At 42.9% G+C, this 17,697-nt stretch overlaps 1 protein-coding gene across 4 annotated transcripts in view; it reads left to right on the plus strand.

Moving 5' to 3' along the window:
- Positions 1–6,477, plus strand: part of disc1 (DISC1 scaffold protein) — a 48,648-nt gene extending 42,171 nt beyond the window's left edge. For 2 of the 4 annotated variants that reach the window (XM_048269944.1, XM_048269945.1), the window contains exons 13-14: positions 610–727; positions 4,358–6,477. In XM_048269944.1, coding sequence (XP_048125901.1) covers positions 610–727; positions 4,358–4,575 — 336 coding nt within the window. In that variant the 3' untranslated portion in view covers positions 4,576–6,477. Of the gene's footprint in view, positions 1–609; positions 728–4,357 lie in introns of those variants that run through there. The other 2 variants (XR_007196506.1, XM_048269946.1) reach the window with 2 other exon arrangements.
- Positions 6,478–17,697: the final 11,220 nt, after the last annotated feature.

The following is a 17,697-nucleotide window of genomic DNA, read 5'->3' on the forward strand; positions in this document are numbered from 1 at the left end:
CTAAATAAATGAATAAATAAATAAATAACTAAAGAAAGAAAGGAAGGAAGAAAGGAAGAGAAGAATAAAAAAGTGGTGATTCACTGCAAAGTGTGAAGGAACTGGGGCAGGCCCACCAGATGGAGCTGCCCCAATTACTTCACTCCTGGCATGTGCTCACCAGTGCAAAAGCACACATGGGAGCACACACACACACACACACACACACACACACACACACACACACACACACACACACACACACACACACACACACACACACACACACACACATACACATACACACACACACACACACACACACACACACACACACACACACACACACACGTATGGACACATTTAAATGGACACATATACACAAGCACATATCGACAAAGACACTGAGGAGGTTTAAAACTGGTCCAGAGATGTTGATGTAATCATTTTATAAATAATTGATGATGTCCACTGGCAATTACAGTTTACATAGAAACTGAGGGCAGCTTGAGCTTGAATCAGAGTGTGTGACGTTGTCGTTGTTGTTGTTGCTGTTGTTGTTGTTGTTGCTGTTGTTGCTGATGATGTTGTTGCTGATGATTGCTAAGGGTGTGTGTTGGCCCTTTGCAGGACTTGAATAGCGATGTAGAGGATGTGACAGGCCAGTGTGAGAGGATCAGTGAGCAGCTGCTCTTGCTGGAAGACCAACTGCAAGCGGCCATCAACAACCAAGACCACCAGCTTACGCATATCCTTTAAAACACCTGCCTCTTGGCATGAATTTGTGTGTGTGTGTGTGTGTGTGTGTGTGCGCATGCTTATTATTCTAATGTAGAATAATCTCCTCCTATCTGTCTTCCACTCTAAAGCTCATAAGCATTATGTGGGAATACAAGCCGTTGTCGATGTTCTGAAAAAGGTTGCTTCACAATTTCGGTACATCTCAACTCTCTAACATTTATGGAAACCTGCCATGGCAGAGTGGGAATAAAAGTCAGATAATTTCCATATCCTGTTACATTGCTGGTGGGAGCCTGGTGCACTAGCTTGCAGACTGGAGATTCCAACACCAAAAAAGAAAGCTGGTTCCACTCTCACCTAGGATAGAATGCCCCCGTGGAACCCTGACGCTAAATTGGTTTTTGGTATTACAATGGGGTTGCCATTACAAGCATGCATATACTGTGATGAATTCCATGACATTCATAATTAAGTGCTCTGTCCACTGTTTTTTTTTATTGTTGTTGTTTAGTAACAGACAATTCAGAGTTCAGAGTTCCGAGTTCCCAGTCATAATACTGTAGTTCTACATTATTATGACTGGTAGAAAGGGATTTCAGCATTAATTACTGTAAGTGTTAGTGTAACTTGATTTCAGTTTGGACTAAACAGTTAACTTCAGTGTGTGAACATTATGAATACAAAATTGATTTTAGAGACATATTACCACAACTGTACATAACCTGTTGGTTTAGCATACCAACACACAACTCAACCAGAGTGTAGTACATACACTCCTTACTGAGCCCAGAGCTCTTGACTTTAACAGTCCCCGAATATGACGGACCCCTCCTGGTCTCTCACCATGAGTCTTTCCTCTACAGACATCGAGGCTGTTCATTAGCGTCAGAGAGGGTTGAAGCGGATCTTTGTTAGCGTCATTGGCAGGAATGTGGAAAGAGAAAAACTCCCTGGAGCTCCGACATGCTAACTGTCTTAAAGTGACACCTCCATGTCGGTAGGCTCCAGTAAGGTTGAAGCATGGCAGATCACTGGGCATGTCTCCTAAAGAGCTGCAGATAGAGTTAGTACTTCTTCCCAAGTTCATGTGTTTTTTTTTCTGAATGGAGAAAGATCAGATCAGAAACAGACAGATGATCTGAGAAGAGACATTTAAGAAAAGAGACATGATAAAAGATATGGAAAAAAAAGACACAAGAGGGAATAAGAGTGCACCATCGAAGAAAGGTTATTAGAGGGAGCGTCTCCATCACAAGAGATTAAGGGGACGAGACAGAGGAGGAAGTCCGTCGCTGATAGTGCCTTGTCATCGGCGTGACATCTTAATGTCTCTTTCAGCCTCGCCAGCGGAGATTGGATTCAAGGCAGGGGCAACCCCTCGTTCGCTTGCTCGCTCGCCCTGTTTGGAAAAAACATCCCGGCAGATTGACGCAAACGACTCTGCTGGAGCGCATTACTCATAGCAATGCATCATGCTAATGAGTAGATTTCCATATTTCCTTCCCTGTCCGCCTTTATTAGTGTGTGTGTGCGCGACTTCTCAAGGCATATTTAGAGCAGGTATTCCTGGGCCACCCCAAATGAATCTCATTCTTCTCTTAGAGATGGATTAAAAGCTGTCAAGGGAATGTTGCGCTGCGTCGTGACGGATGATGTACAGTATATGGAAGGGGCTAATTACAAATACATGCATCTCATGTCTACATTCCAGTCATGGGGTGTGATCTGTGGTGCTCTGGTTGTGTTTGCCACTGAGATAAGGACCTCTGAATACATTAGGGATCCAGCTCTAGCAGTGCTAGTATATTATGTGATATCACCATGCAATATGATGGGCATAAAAAAAAAAACCATTGTGTGTTTCTTAGAGAGAGAGAGAGAGGTGAGTAGTGGGAGCAAAGATTGTTAAGGCGGAGCAAGATACTTCGTCGTAGTTCATGTCTATGGGCGCGAAATGGGGATCGAATCCTGTCTGCATAAAGAGGCGTGTCGATGACGTATTGACGAAGCGCACGCTGCAACCGCCAACAGCAGCTGCATAAATAACCGGGCGACACCTGATATAAGGTTGATTTTCTCCAGACTGGAATGCTCAAAAATGCTAAAAATGTACCTGAAATGTTCAGAAGGGTTTGAGGATCATGAAAACGTGCCCGAAATTCACATTCTCTAACTAACTATAAGTTAGAACCCTAACTTTATAGAACCAAGACCTTAGCATATGTGGTGAAATTCTGAGCTATGCCCATAGACTTCAATGGAGCAGTCGCTGCCTCTGCTCTGCATAAAGGGGGATTTTGACCCCCCCTCGTGCGATCCGGGTTCCCGGAAGTGGCTCCTGATGAAACATCTTGCTCCGCCTTAACAATCTTTGGTGGGAGTTCACACTGTATCTTTCTCCTTCTTCAGATGTGATTATGCTCTCCTCTTGCTTTCCTCTCCACTGGTTTGCTCTCAGACAGTAAATATAAAGTCTTACCCCCCGCTTTGCAAGACCAGGACAAAGGAGAGGGAGAACAAAGTCTGGGGTGGACCAAAGAGCCCCTCTCTCTTACCCCCAAACAGCCCCCCCACCCCCATCTGCTGCTGTCTAGACATATCAGTGCTCAGACATACTGTATGAGCAGAGGTCACGGTCGTGGCTGTGCTCTTGAGCTGGGCGAGGTGGGCCGACACTGTACTGATAAACGCAGTGTGGGTTGCTGTTGTTGTTATCGGGGGCACTGTTGTCATAGCAACCACCCTTGCTTGCGGCTGGGGTTTGAGCAGCGAAAACGCTCATCCAGTGTTCCGAGCAGATCATAGACCGATGCATTAATGAGCACATTTCTTTTTGTTCTTTGTCTCCTCTTCTTTTCTTCTCCTCTCGCCCCTCTTCTCGCCAAGAACTTCATTACGTCCCCGATCGGCACAGCCGGAGGGAGATCTCCCTGATCCATCCCCTTTTTATAATTCATGAAGCACTCTTTAACGGCCGCTTAATTATGAATGAGGACAATCTGTGGCCGTTTGGAGAGCAAAACGAGCCATCAGGCCCCATCTGCCTCACAGCCTCCCGCCTTTGATTCTCCCACTTAAGCCGGACACCGGCCCTGGCGCTCGTTTTGGGGGCTCTAGGCAGGTTAAACAATCCTCACACACACACACACACACACACACACACACACACACACAGTCACCCCCACTTGGCTCAAGCCCATGAATTATTTACCCCCTTGTGGATAGCACTCATTATGGGGAGGAAACAAGCTGATGAGGCATGATTCGGGGGCTGCCGTGACCCCAGGGCCAAATGATCCCACTGAAACCGCTCTAATCTTTGTTTGACTGCTAAAGCCAAGATAATGAAGGAATGGGTGTTTGGATCCTTTTTTTTATGGTATTGGCAGGCTCACACTTGCCTTCTTATTCACCATCACTCTCTCTCGCTACCCTTACAGGTTCATGAGCATGCATTAATGTGTGTGTGTGTGTGTGTGTGTGTGTGTGTGTGTGTGTGTGTGTGTGTCTGTGTGTGTGTGTGTGTGTGTGTGTGTGTGTGTGTGTGTGTGTGTGTGTGTGTGAGAGAGAGAGAGAGAGAGAGAGAGAGAGAGAGAGAGAGAGAAACAGGCAGTTCCTTAACTCTTTTGCTCTGCACTGTCCTTGGAGAGGGAGGTGTTGGAGGTGAAGGTCACCCTCCAGGCAATGCTGATGCAGCTGAAGGATAAAGACGAGGATGAGGAGGATGAGAAGGAGGACCATGATGAAGAGCCGGAGGAGGAAGTGGAAGTGGAGGACGATGAGCAATATCATGACATCATGGATGATGTGGACACAGAGGACGATCATTACTTCAGTGATAACTGGGAGATCTGAGAATGTGGAACTGAAGAAGAAGAAGCCTTGAGGACTGAAGCCTTGAGAGCTGAATCATTGAGAACTGAGGCCTTGAGGCTGAGTTCATCAGATCTGGTAAATCTTGAAGATGGGCCCACCGCCCCTGCTGAAGAGAGGACATTATCTAACACCTTATCATTAATGATCATCTGAGGCCAGCCTTTCATACACATTCCTCGCTAGTTTTGCCTGTGGTAGCATTTACTTTTTTTATCACTGATGTGTGTGTGAGTGTGTGTGTGTGTGTGTGTGTGTGTGTGTGTGTGTGTGTGTGTGTGTGTGTCTTTGTGTCTTTCTGATCATTTTTCATCAATAGGGATGTTGTTGATTATGTAGTCTTAGAATAATCAGCATGAAATGTAGCCTATTTGGTCACTGACCCATGTTTCACAAATTGTACTTCACAGTATGCACAATAATTTTACTTAAGTTTACTTTACTTATTTCATTATTTATGCAATACAGGTTACACAGTAGTAGTTTCACTTTACATTTACAATATGCAAGACTTGCTGTAAGGGGGTTGTGGTCATATGGTATTACTGCGTTATTACATATTGTTTCACTAGTTTCTTTTGCATTTGTCTTTTAACTCAACACCTGTATTTAAGTGTGAGCCTTTTTTTTAATGGATATAGTTAGACAGACCCTGTAAGGATCTACCCCTGTATGAGACAGGCACACAAGACATGGCTCCAACTTGAAATAGGAATATTTGATTTGATGCAGCAATCAATAGGCCCACTTACGTTGCTTGTATTTATTTTGGTTTCTATGTTTTTTTAAAACATTCCATAAAGTTTTTGTATGCTTGTATGGGACTTATTTATTGTTTTTCATGTTTAATGTATTCTTATTTTTTGAATATTCGTTTACACTGATTGTTTTATTTTTTATTTCACAACAAAATCGTTTTATAATGCAATTGACATCACATTTTAGGCTAACACATATATATACTTTCTCTGAGGTTAAGATGCAAACTTTTTCAAATCCTTTCCGTAGATTATGTTAGTGTTATGACCAGTGTAGGAAATGACCTGGTGGCAAGGCAATCAGGGTGTACCCCTTACATACCTCCAGCGTTACACCACACCTAGGGGAGAGGTTGAAAAATATTCTGTCTTACCTTTAAAAAGAGTGGACCACAAAGAACCCCCAAAACTTATCTGTTGAGGCTTTCTGGGGGTCACAAGTGTCAATCAGGGGGTCTTGCACCTCCCAAGACCTGCCATATTTTACATTATTCATTTGGCAGATCGGTTTATCCAATTTTTTGCATCCTGCTTATGACACATTTTAATGGATAAAGCACATTTAAATGGATGTAGCATTTTGCTGATGACGATTGGACAAAAAATATTAAGTAGTCCATGATTAAAGCAATTTTGGTGCATCATCAACTTAATTAAGCTAACAGTGTTAGAACAGGCTGTGTCTGCACAAATGTGTTTTCTTTGCTTGTTTGAAAAAGCGTGTGGGAGATGTCTTTTGTAATTTTGTACATCAACTTTGGTCATTGTGGTATTTTTTCTCTTATTAAGCACTTTGTTATCATTATGAAGGATCTTACTCTTAGGTTTTAAATGCATTGTGCCAGCTAATGAAGTCCTTCCACTCTTAACAAGCACAGTTTGGGTTGAATTGGGTTTATTTCTTGGCTTTTACCTGTAACAGCTCCAAAACCACTGTAGCCACTGGTGTCTTATTCATCCTCTTAAAACCTTACCAATCTTAAAATGATATCTATATTGCATTCCCCTTTTTAAGCTTATTGTGCAGAGGTATGATTATACATTGTATGTAAACAGTTAAGTTAAAGACCAATGACATGTATTTTTATTCACTTTCTGAAAAATAAAAGAAGGAACATGAATCAAATTATCCCACATAGTTACTATTTTGATCTGGCGTTAATGGTTATGAATACCACACACATTTAAGTTGTCATTGATATTTGATGACATAAAATGCCTCCATATGGATTAAAATGAGGCATTACTGTAACCCTTAATTAGCTGACCTGTCAAGACCTCTCCAGATGTCTTTGGTTGTAGTGACATATTTTGCATTTCACTTTTAAATCACCACTGGAATCACCCATCTCAAACGGCCCCATATTAGCCTGAGGTGCATTACTCCACTGGGGGAAGTCTGGCCCTATACCCCCCAAACACACTACCTTATCGCATCTGAACAATGGGGCTGTTTTCACCGTAGGACATGCTGCCTGCCAGGCATAAGAGCAGCATCCATCCGTCAGCTTAAGGAGGCTTAAACACTCCAAGCCTGGCAGTGGGAGCCACTGAGAGTCAGAACCCCGGCACCTAATTGAATCCATGTTTGCGCCATACTGATAGCCATGCCGGTTCCTTTGTTCTACAATAACCATGGAAACCAAGCCAGATGGTGATGGGGAATGGGGTGGGGGATGTGGCATGCTAGCACCATGATGAGATATTCTTGTTAATGTTTGCATTGTCACATCCTGTTTCGGAGATGTAAGGCAACAGACAGTGCTACTCTGGGGAGTTAACATGAAAGTTGTCTCCATAGGAACTAGGAAAACTGTCTTGTTTTCTCAACCCAACTCCACAATACAATTCAATTTCAATTGAAACAGCTCTTAAAATTGTACTTCATGATGTACTTTTATCGATTCCATTTACACAGATTAATCTTTCGAAAGTTGCCTCCATCAATGTCTCCCATCACAGGAATAAGAGCCTCTCTTGTACGCTCCTGCCACACCACACATTCTTTCTGACTGAGCTAATTCCTGATTGCCCCTCTGTTCACCCCCACCCACACGGCCTGCCTGTCATCAGTGTTAGCGGCTTGAGCGGTGTGCTGTCAAGTCGGCACCACCAGTGAGCCTTGCCTCACTCTCCTCTCCTCCAACTCCCTCACTCACTCCTGCTGAGGGGGATGGTGGCTTCAGCAGGGTATGAACCTGGTCTACCGAAACCTTCCTAACGCTATGTCGTTCTTGAGTTATACCTTAACTCTACCTGTATTCCTGAAAAGTCATCTTGTAAAGAGAAAGTCTGCGCAAATTGATTACTGAACTCTCCTCCCTTTGCGGCCATTAATAGTAGTAGCTTGTGCCGCATTTGGTTATCGACTTGTACAGACTTCTGCACACAAGATAGGTGGCGACTAGAAGTAGCGAAGTTGACCCCAAAGGCTATGCTATATGCTATCCAGTTGGAAATGCATATCCTAGGCTAACTCAAAACTACACCTTTTGACATCATTTTGGTCCAAAACAAAAACACAACCTTGGTATGTCCAGTAGCATATACCCTAAGTGAAACAAGAACCAAAAGTGAGGACAGTGTACTTTCTTACACACAAGGATGCAATGCATGCAAGGGTGTGCATACTTCATTATATTATTGTACTTCCAATAATCAAGGGTGTACACACTTAAATGTTGTTAGATCACAAACAGTTCTGTTATGTTTTGACAAAAATATATGTGTGAAGTTTTACGTCATATACATTTTTTCCATCAACTAATCAACAGGGGTCAAGTGTTTATTGTGTTTATATGGTCTTTTAATAATGAACCCGTAATAAAGTGACCATATAATTGCTATGCATTGTATACTAAGAATTGTTCAACTGTTCAGTTGGCAAATCTTCTTTGGAATTAAGAAACATTCTTTTCTTTAAACAGCCCTGGAGACATGCACCACTGTCACAAGCATGATAGAATAAAAGAAAGAAAGGACAGCATTAAAAACAGCACAGATGAGCAGTTAAGGAGATGGACTAGAAAAAAAAACACAGCGAGGAGCAGGAGAGAGAATAGAAAATGACTCCTATTCTTATTCCTCCGCAGTCAGACATGGGAAATCACACTTAATTATGCACACAATAGCAGAGGGAGAGACGCCATCTCAGCAACAGCCCCCCATCTCCTGTCATTTAGAGCACAGGGAGAGATGGCTGAGTGGGTGGTAATGACTTGCCCGCTCTTGCCTCTCTCACTCTTTCACTCATACTCGCTCGCTACCTCAGTCAGCCCAGCTCTCTGTGGGTTTCTCTGGACCGGATTCAAACTTAAAGGCCAGTTTTTATCCCCCCCCCCGCCCGGACAGCAGTCAATGTGCCCTATGTTACAATGTTAAAGTGACCATGTACCACTGACCATGGACCACGACCATGTTTTTTTATACATCTGGATTGGTTGGCCAAGTATTGGATGCATGGGCATTTGGATTGCAGGAAGTAGAAGAAAAGGAGAGGGGAAATCAGAGAGAGCTTCATTAGGAGAGCTTCATTAAAGACCCCCTATGCAACATTTTCAACTTAATAAAACAGTTCAGACATCATTATGATGGTTAAATGACCTGTTGTGGTGAGAATGGTGGCTTTCCCTTCACCCCCTACAGTCTCCTAGTGGAATACCAGCCTTGCAAGATCTGCACTAGCGTCCCGGCAGTGTCTGAATCAGGAAGTCTCGTGAGAAGCGAGAACGAGTTAGAACAAGCAAGAAACACGAAATGCTTAAAATTCTCTGGACATACTGTACACACATCCCCCTCAAGCACTGGTTAGCCATGCCGGCTAGCTATAAGATGGCTTAATTTTTTAGATCTTCATCATAACAGAGACAGTGAAAAGACCAAAGAGACGGTTGTGAAATATGCACCCCAAAGCTGTAGGGGGAGCTCTGTAGAGAAAAATGCGACAACAAAAGTGAGAAGTCGGCAAAGAAATTTTACAGGACGGTCCTTTAAGTGTTATCAGAGTTTGAAACCACTATTAGGTTTTTCATGCTACTCATCACCAAACGTAGCATAGCAGTAGAGCACTGGTGTCTAATCACATGTTGTCAAATCAGGGGGGAGAGAGAGAGGGAGACTCTGGGCGATAAGCCGGCCCTTGTGCTAGCTAGCTCCTGATTCTGGTCCAGGACCAGACGGTCACAGTGCTTAATACAAAACCTTCGTGAAACCAGCCCCAGTCCCAGTGTATCCCTCATACCCCCAACCCCACTTCCCTATTCCCCTGGCCTCCGTGCTGGGTTGAGGAGCGGTACAGTGGTGCCGACAGCTTGCCAAATGTGGGCCAGGATGTTTTCACTCTTCTAATGGCAAGTGGCAGTAATATGAGCAAGCTCTAACACCATTCGCCATGCAGTGGGTGGTGGAGGGGCGGTCGCTTTGCCTGGTAACAGTTTGCTTATTATTACAGGGCCAAAGAAAAATCTGTTATTTGTTTGTGTGTGTGTGTTTTTTAATCAGATGTAGTGGCTGGTGAGAAATCACAGCTTTACCCAAGTCTGGCAGAGGGGGAAATTGCAAAAGCCTTTTTGGACCGCCAACAAAGCATGTCTGCAATATCCTCTGTCAGAACGACATGGGAAGGAGCGTAATGATTTATGCTTTTAATCCACATATAAAAAAATTCCATTGTTAAATTATAGAACTTTATTTTTACACTCTATGTAAAAATATTCCATCAGCTCAAAAGAAATAGAGTGCCCCAATTTTGCTTAAATGGAGTGCACTAATTATCTGCTTGAGAAGAGCATAATGGCACAGAAACTTGCAGTCAATGCGTTTTCCGTGATGAGTCTGCGCTTTGACCTTATCAGAAGATCAATTTAATGTGCTCTCCAATGGTGGGGCAGAGAGACCCTCACGGTGGCTTCCTGACCCCAGAAAGCCAAACGTTGCAGCGCTGTCATATGGTGTCAAATATGTGCTGAGTCACCGTCTCCCAGCATGGCCTTCCCAGCTCCCTCTCCCATTTGGCACAGTCGCCCTCCCAGTGCCTGCAGACACAGTCTGCTGTTTCAGATTTGGGTTGTTCAGGAAGACGAGGCACATTTTGGTGAATAGTCAGTGAATTATTTTACCTTCCTGATGCCCTCAGAGAATTTCATTTCTTTTTGTGTGTATGCGTTACTTTTTTGGGAAGTGTCGAGAGGAACTGGACAGACAGTCAAGCTGCTCAGTCATGAGACAGAGACACAGGACTTCGTTCTGTAAGCACTTTCATTGATAACCTTGCCCAAGGCCAAATGAATATAGAACAGTTTTTTTCTGACACTTTTCTGGGGGTGGCGGGGTGGGGTGGGGTGGGGGTGGTGGTGCAGAGCTGAGGCATACCTCAAACTAACAGAGTTTAAGGGAAACTCATTTACATAATGATCTCTACATGTGATTCTTTAAATGTTAATTTGGGTATTACTGTAGAGTAAGAAGAAGTAATGTTTACTGTGTCTATATCAGGTATGACTAAGGGAGAGAGAGAGACAGAGAGAGAAAGAGAGAGAGACAGAGATTTCCTAGAAAGTCTGTAGTGTGTGATTTTTCTACAAATGGATTTTGAATTTGAAATTGAATTCCACTTAGGATGTCAGTGGAACTTTGGAATCTAAGACACATCTCCCTTAGGCAATCATTTGATTTCTTTCTCCCATAGCCCCCCAGTAACATCAACATATTGCTATATCATGGCATAGCATGTTGTAGGATTATAGTACATCTGATTTAATAATCTGTTATGATTATATGGCCAGCCAGGCTCTCTCATGTGGTTTCTGTAGGGCTCTTTAGTACCATTTCTCAAAACACTGTAATGCCAGTCACTCACCGCATGCTGCATTGTTTATGAAACATCCATTGACCTCCTCTGTAGTGCACTCTGTTTAGAAAAGCGCCGAGAAGTGGTTGGGCGAGGTTTGCCAATGCACTGATAGAGTTGCGTGAACATTAATTTAGCTGAAGCACAATTGCAGCACTGGGTTCTGTGTGGCCACATTTAGCACACGTAATGTCTGCATCTTTCTCTGTTTGTGCTGGTAATTAGCTTGTACATTGTGTCCTTTCTGGTTTACTCTCTGTGCTCTCTCTGTTCTCCTCCTGCTTGCTCACATCTACGCAGCTAAAAACACAATGCTGAGAGAGGTAGTGATGGCCATTTCATGAAAATAATTAAAATGATTAGGGGATTTGAAGGCTCGGGATCAAACTGATAACAAGATGGGTTTGTGCCTTGGTCATGTGTTCAGTAAAAAAAAATCACGGTCATGGCAAATGCGAAGATCAGGAGGAAAACATTCGGCACAATTGCCAAACATCAATGATCTCCCACTAATCTTATATTTCAGTCACAATGATTAGCGCCTAGATGTTTCGGCAACTTTCATCATTCTGAGTTCCAGATACTGTATGTGTTATCTGTGAGAAAGTAGACAGCCCGCTTATCATCCATGTCTCACACAAAGTAAATATAACTAGCTTGTCAGTTCCAAGACTCACTGTTACATTTACACTTGGCATGAAATAAATGACTACGGTGTCATGGTCTGAGAGCATGACTATTTATCTCTCTATTGTTTGTTAGAAACCTACTTCTTTTCAGCTGTAATTTGTTGTTACTGTAACCGCACACACAAATTATACACATCCAGTTAATTATTAATTATATGTCGAAACACATTGGCAGTACTGATGCATCTTTTGAGAGACTCTATTGAGATCTACAACCAGCCTCAGGAACAGCTGATTACCTGCCAATGTTGTCTGGCTAATAGAGATTTGTTTATGTTTTTATTCACATGTAAATGCATTTAGATAAACTGTGTCTTGGTTTTTGTCTGGATGTGAGTCATGTTTCAGCTCATTTGAAACGACGTTCACAGCTGAAGGTCTCAGTGCCTCAGTCTTGTTGTGTCTGTTCGTCACACTGTTACTAGAATGCAAATGGGGGCATCCAGAGGCAGAAGATGGCAGCAGCCTGTTTACATAATGAAATTAGGCCTGGTCTCGGGAGCACGCAAGGTGGGCACAACAAAGCACGTAACAGTCAAAAAAAAAACACAAAGCTGAGCAGACATGAGCAAAATGAGTTTGCAATCAAGGTAGCAAACAACAACACGTCACAGGTACAACAATTTGTGTGTGTGCTTTGTGAAAAGTGGTGATGACTAAAGATCAGGGGGTCACAATTAATTTATGACACAAACCTTACTTCATCAGCGAGCAGACTCTAAACAAAAACAAACACACACACACACACACACACACACACACACACACACACACACACACACACACACACACACACAGACAAACACATACGCATACACAGAGTTTGTCAGTGCACTGTTGTTTCTGTTGTGACTGGCGCAGAGATTGTGGAGCCTGACCCCCTGTGAATCACCTGTGATGCTAAGCTGTTGTGACGTGGTACGCAACGCCTGCATTTAGGCCACGGACAGGCCTGACAGCACGCTAGACCACACAGCCAGTAGGGATCCGGCGAGACACGTCGGCAACAGCGGGGGCAAAGTCATTAAAAACTTGCTGGGTGCGTCACAGCGCTTTGGTGAGCAACGGGCACCTGGGCACCGCTGGATAAATAAAACACACACACAGATACAGACACACAAACATAGACAAACACACACACAAACACAACAAAACAGAGAACAGGGAATTATGATGTAGGTTAAGGTTAAGGTAGGTAGGTTTTAACTCACACGGAACTCCCATCTACAATCCCATTGGTCTACACAGATGTCCAGATCCCATAATGGTGTGAACCATATGTCATGGCCTTGTCAGTCAACACACAAGTGCCTTTGGGACATTAAGAGATCATGCCTCCGACACAGTACACATCTCCTTAACATGGAGTGAAGCAATGGACTCTCCTCTTACGGTAAGTGTTTGATGTTAAGCCAAATTTCAATACAAATTAGCTGGTATTCTGAGGGGTTGAATACTTACAGGTCCTTTTCAGGAAATAATGTCAGGCTGCGAAACTGACAAATCAATGGCACATGGACAGGAAGGTAAGCCACACATATCATGACGTAGTTTCCTCAAAGGAAACTGAAAGTAACAAACACACACACACACACACAGGCATACGGACACATTTAAATAAACTCATATACACAAGCACATATCGACACTATCGATCGCTAGTAGAACAGCATGTATTTGTTTACAGTACATAATGTATGAAGTTAGTCTTCGTACAAAGTGATTAAATGTAAGGCAGGATTCCCCACCGTCTCTTATCCATTCTTTCAGCAGATGTACAGTCAATCTCTTTAGGTAAGGAATGATCAAGGAATGAGTTTTCCAGCAACACACTCTATTTACATGCCAAGCACATATTTATTTCCCTCTAAATCTATTTTTAGGTGACTGTCAACACAATGACGCATTCTATCGTCACATAGATACTAATCAGTAAGGTTGATAAGAAAATGAGAAAATAATACATGTTCAATGTTGAGTGAGTTAAATTAGATGGATGCATTTATTTACATTAAGTACATCTCACGCTTTGCTAGTGTTTACAGATTAATTTATTTTCTCATTAGTAGTCGAGATATCAGGCTAAAGATGGAAATAAACCCTTATCTAATTTCAGGTGGGTGTCATTCACAAATTCAATTACTTTGAAGGACAGGTTTGGTTAACCTCTCAGTGCCAGTATCCAGACACCAAAACAGCATAATGGCCATTGCAGAAATAAGAAAATACATTTTTTATGTTTTGATGTTTAACAGTATTGACTGTAGAATTTTCAGTGTGCTTGTTCAAATAATGAGTTTAATTAAACACTGGGAACAGCTATGGATAGACGGCAAAAGAGAGATTGTATCAGTTTAATTCCTGTTGAAAACTCCAGCGTATGGTTCTCAGTCAACCTTATTTTGTTTTGTTGTGACTTCTCAAAAAAGCAATTGCTTTGGGCAAGCCAGACCTGAACTCCATTCAAAACAGCAAACAGCAGCCAGCGTCGTAATAAGATCAATTGCAAAAATCGAGACCATCAAAACAGACCGCCCAAACCTTGTTAAAGGCAAAACAAAACAAACCTTATCTCTTCAAAAGAGCAATCTAAACATTATTGTCATTGCCCAATTGGTCAAGAGGGCAATGAAAAGACTAAAAAACAAAGCCCATCTTTTTCTATACGCCAGGAAAAAGAAGGCCATGTCAAAGACAATGAACATGATGGCTGTCTGTTTTTTTCCAGGCAGTGAACTTAGATGCCTTTTTGTCTTGCCTTTGACTTAGATGCTTCTGGACAGAGAGGCACAGAAAGTTGCCCCCCTGTCTTCTCTTGGGGGTTAAATCATTATTACTGTTCTGATAAAGCTAAGACAGGAGAGTGAGATTACGTTTCAGGTTCAATCACGTGTACTCAGCATTGTTTGTGCATGATCTAATCAGATATGTAGACAATTTAAGCATGCTTATGGAAATGGTTTAAAAAATATTCAGACTGTACTACGGTGAATGCCGCCCAGAGTGACAGCATCTCTCAAGGTCACTTTCTGTCTGATTCCTCAAAAGTTTTTCCTCTGGCTTTCAAATTATGTTTGTATTTAGTCCAAACTGGTTGGCTAAAAGCATAAACAGTAGAAGGGGGAAGGACACATGAAATTGAGTTACATCATCAGTTAAACCAGTAACTTGTTGGGGATGACCATGTTTGTATTCTGACTTTGTAATGTTGCTTTGATGTGCATATGCCTTCTGCAAGCAGCAGCTGACTTGGCTGAGTACTACTATTATTTTGAACGGCTTGATAAACATCCTTCCAATTAACCCCCAACACATACACACACACACACACACACATCACTCCCTTTCTCTCCCTCTTTCTTTGCACCCTGTCTTCTGGCTGTTGTCAAAGAGCAGACAGGCCCATCCATCGGTCCCATCGATCCTGTCGCCCTTTAGTGTGTCTGATCCGTGTGCTCTTTAAAACCAAGCAGAACAGATGTTGGGGGAGAAAGGCAATATTTCTGCACTCAGGTGACAGTGATGCCTCCCTGGAGGAGTAAAGAGAAGAGAGAAATGGAGGGAGAGTGAGAGAGGAGAAGAAAGGATGAGTAGAAGAGAGAGGGAGCATAACAGAGAGAGAATGTGTATGCATGTTCGTGTGTGTGTGTGTGTGTGTGTTTTTGTGCGTGTGTATGCAGCTATTATAGTAATGAGTGGGTCTCTCAGTGGGAGAAGGCTTTTATAAATAGATGGCAGGAGGCCCTGCATACGGCTCCACGCTCCCCCATTGCTGCCCAAACGCTCCCCGCTGACAAACTGCCTGTCTGGGTTGAATACGATTCAAACAGGGCGCCTTCCTCCAGAGGTGAGCCGGCGATAATGGCCACTGTCACCTCCCATCACCATTCACTATTCTGTCGCCCTGTCTCCCTTCCCTAACAGAGGGCTCGTTAAACATATGCCCCAGGATGTGGCAGACTAGTAATTAAGGACACAGAGATCATTATGGAGAGAGAGAGAGAGAGAGAGAGAGAGAGAGAGAGAGAGAGAGAGAGACAGAGAGAGGGAAATTACAATTACACACATTATTGTTGGGAGTTGTTCTCACACCTCACTTGTAAATGCACCGATAGTGCCCACCCACAGGGCAGGGATGTTGTCTGGTCTGTCTGCGCTCATAAATGACCATAGACACAGACAGCCAGTGAGGAGAGGGCTGACAGTGACCTTGGGGCCTGTTAGTGGACAGCTACGCAAGATCAGCAGTGCAGCCAAGATTCATAGCTGAGATTGGAGAATGTAATCTCCTGTCTTTATGGACTGCCCGCAGGGGGAGCAGAGATGAATGATATTGATTAGGCTTTGGGACGGAAATGATTTCTCAATCAGTGATGATGACTCACTTCAAATGAAAGCACATAGGACCAGTTTACGCCGAGTCTGGAGAGGTGAGCGTGACTGGACACACATTGGGAGAGCCCCCAGAGACTAATGGACTTTTTGGTGCTTGTCAATCTCTGTCCAGTGATGCATGACAGCACGAATCTCTTTTCTGCATGAAGTGTTAATCATTCATTTCCCTCAACTTCAGCTACACACACACACACACACACACACACACGAACAAAATACCTTTATTTTATGTTGAAACCTGGCAATGACATTCACAAAATACCCGTTGAAGAAGCTGTGGCTCATAAAGTGACAACTGGCTGTGTGACGTAAAGAGTGCCGTCCGAGGAACATAGTTGAGCATAAAACATGACGACAAAGTCACCCACATATATGATAGCATCATCACATTATTATTCTTGTATTCCCTGTAGTCATTATAGTGAAAAACAGTTTATACTGTACACTCCATTAGGAATATATTATTATTTCAACAGCAGGGCTCAAAGGACACTAAAGCACACTGATTTGTTCACAGCATGCTAATCTTTGAGTGACCCTTGTTCTGTCACGTTAACCCCGGTTTAACCTCTCATTCACCTGCATGTGTGCAGAATTGCTCCAGGTTTGCGTGATACTACCATACATTACCATATTCATGTATAGGAAATGTAATCCAGTACATCCTCCTGTAACCCTAGAAAGATGGCATGGATGGAATGGCTCATCTGTCTCCAGTCAACACACTGAACTCTCTCACCATACCAGGGGATTTCTGTGATCACACACACAAAGCTTATTTTTCTCATCATTGGAGAGTCTCTCTCTCTCTCTCCCTCATAGCCTAGTGAGCCATGTCCTTTCTGTAAAACCAGCCCTGCCCTGTTTGTGTCTTCTGAATTCTGAATTTAAGTATTCACCAATTCTCTGCCTTTGAAGTTTTCATTTGAACAGTTAGACTGTGCAAGCTTGGATGCATTTAACTACTGACACACTTCTATCCAGACATTAGACATTTTCTATGGACAGACATTTTCACAGATAATAAACTTCCTAATTTAGATCATTTCATTAATTTACACCATGTTTATTTATGAGATAAGTACTGAATGACTTTCCATGCAAGTTGGATTCCTAAAGCATACAGTATGCACATGCTGCAGAAGTATGTCATACATACATGGAAGTGGCCCGTCTTTCCACATATGTTTCTTGCAAATCTTTCAGTCGATGTGGTGCATCAGCCAGGCCACCCGTGCAGTACTGCAAGAGGGTTTTTAGAAGTTCTGGAGGATTAAGAAAAAAAAGAGCCATTCAGAATCTGTAAATGGATCTAAACAGTGGTTTGTATAGCTGAAAGTGATACACATTGATTTTTTATAGGAGTCAGACATGCTAAAAGACATTACACACACACACAGAGAGAGAGAGAGAG

This window comes from Alosa alosa, chromosome 18 (assembly GCF_017589495.1).
Source record: "Alosa alosa isolate M-15738 ecotype Scorff River chromosome 18, AALO_Geno_1.1, whole genome shotgun sequence".
NCBI classification, from domain to species: Eukaryota; Metazoa; Chordata; class Actinopteri; order Clupeiformes; family Clupeidae; genus Alosa; species Alosa alosa.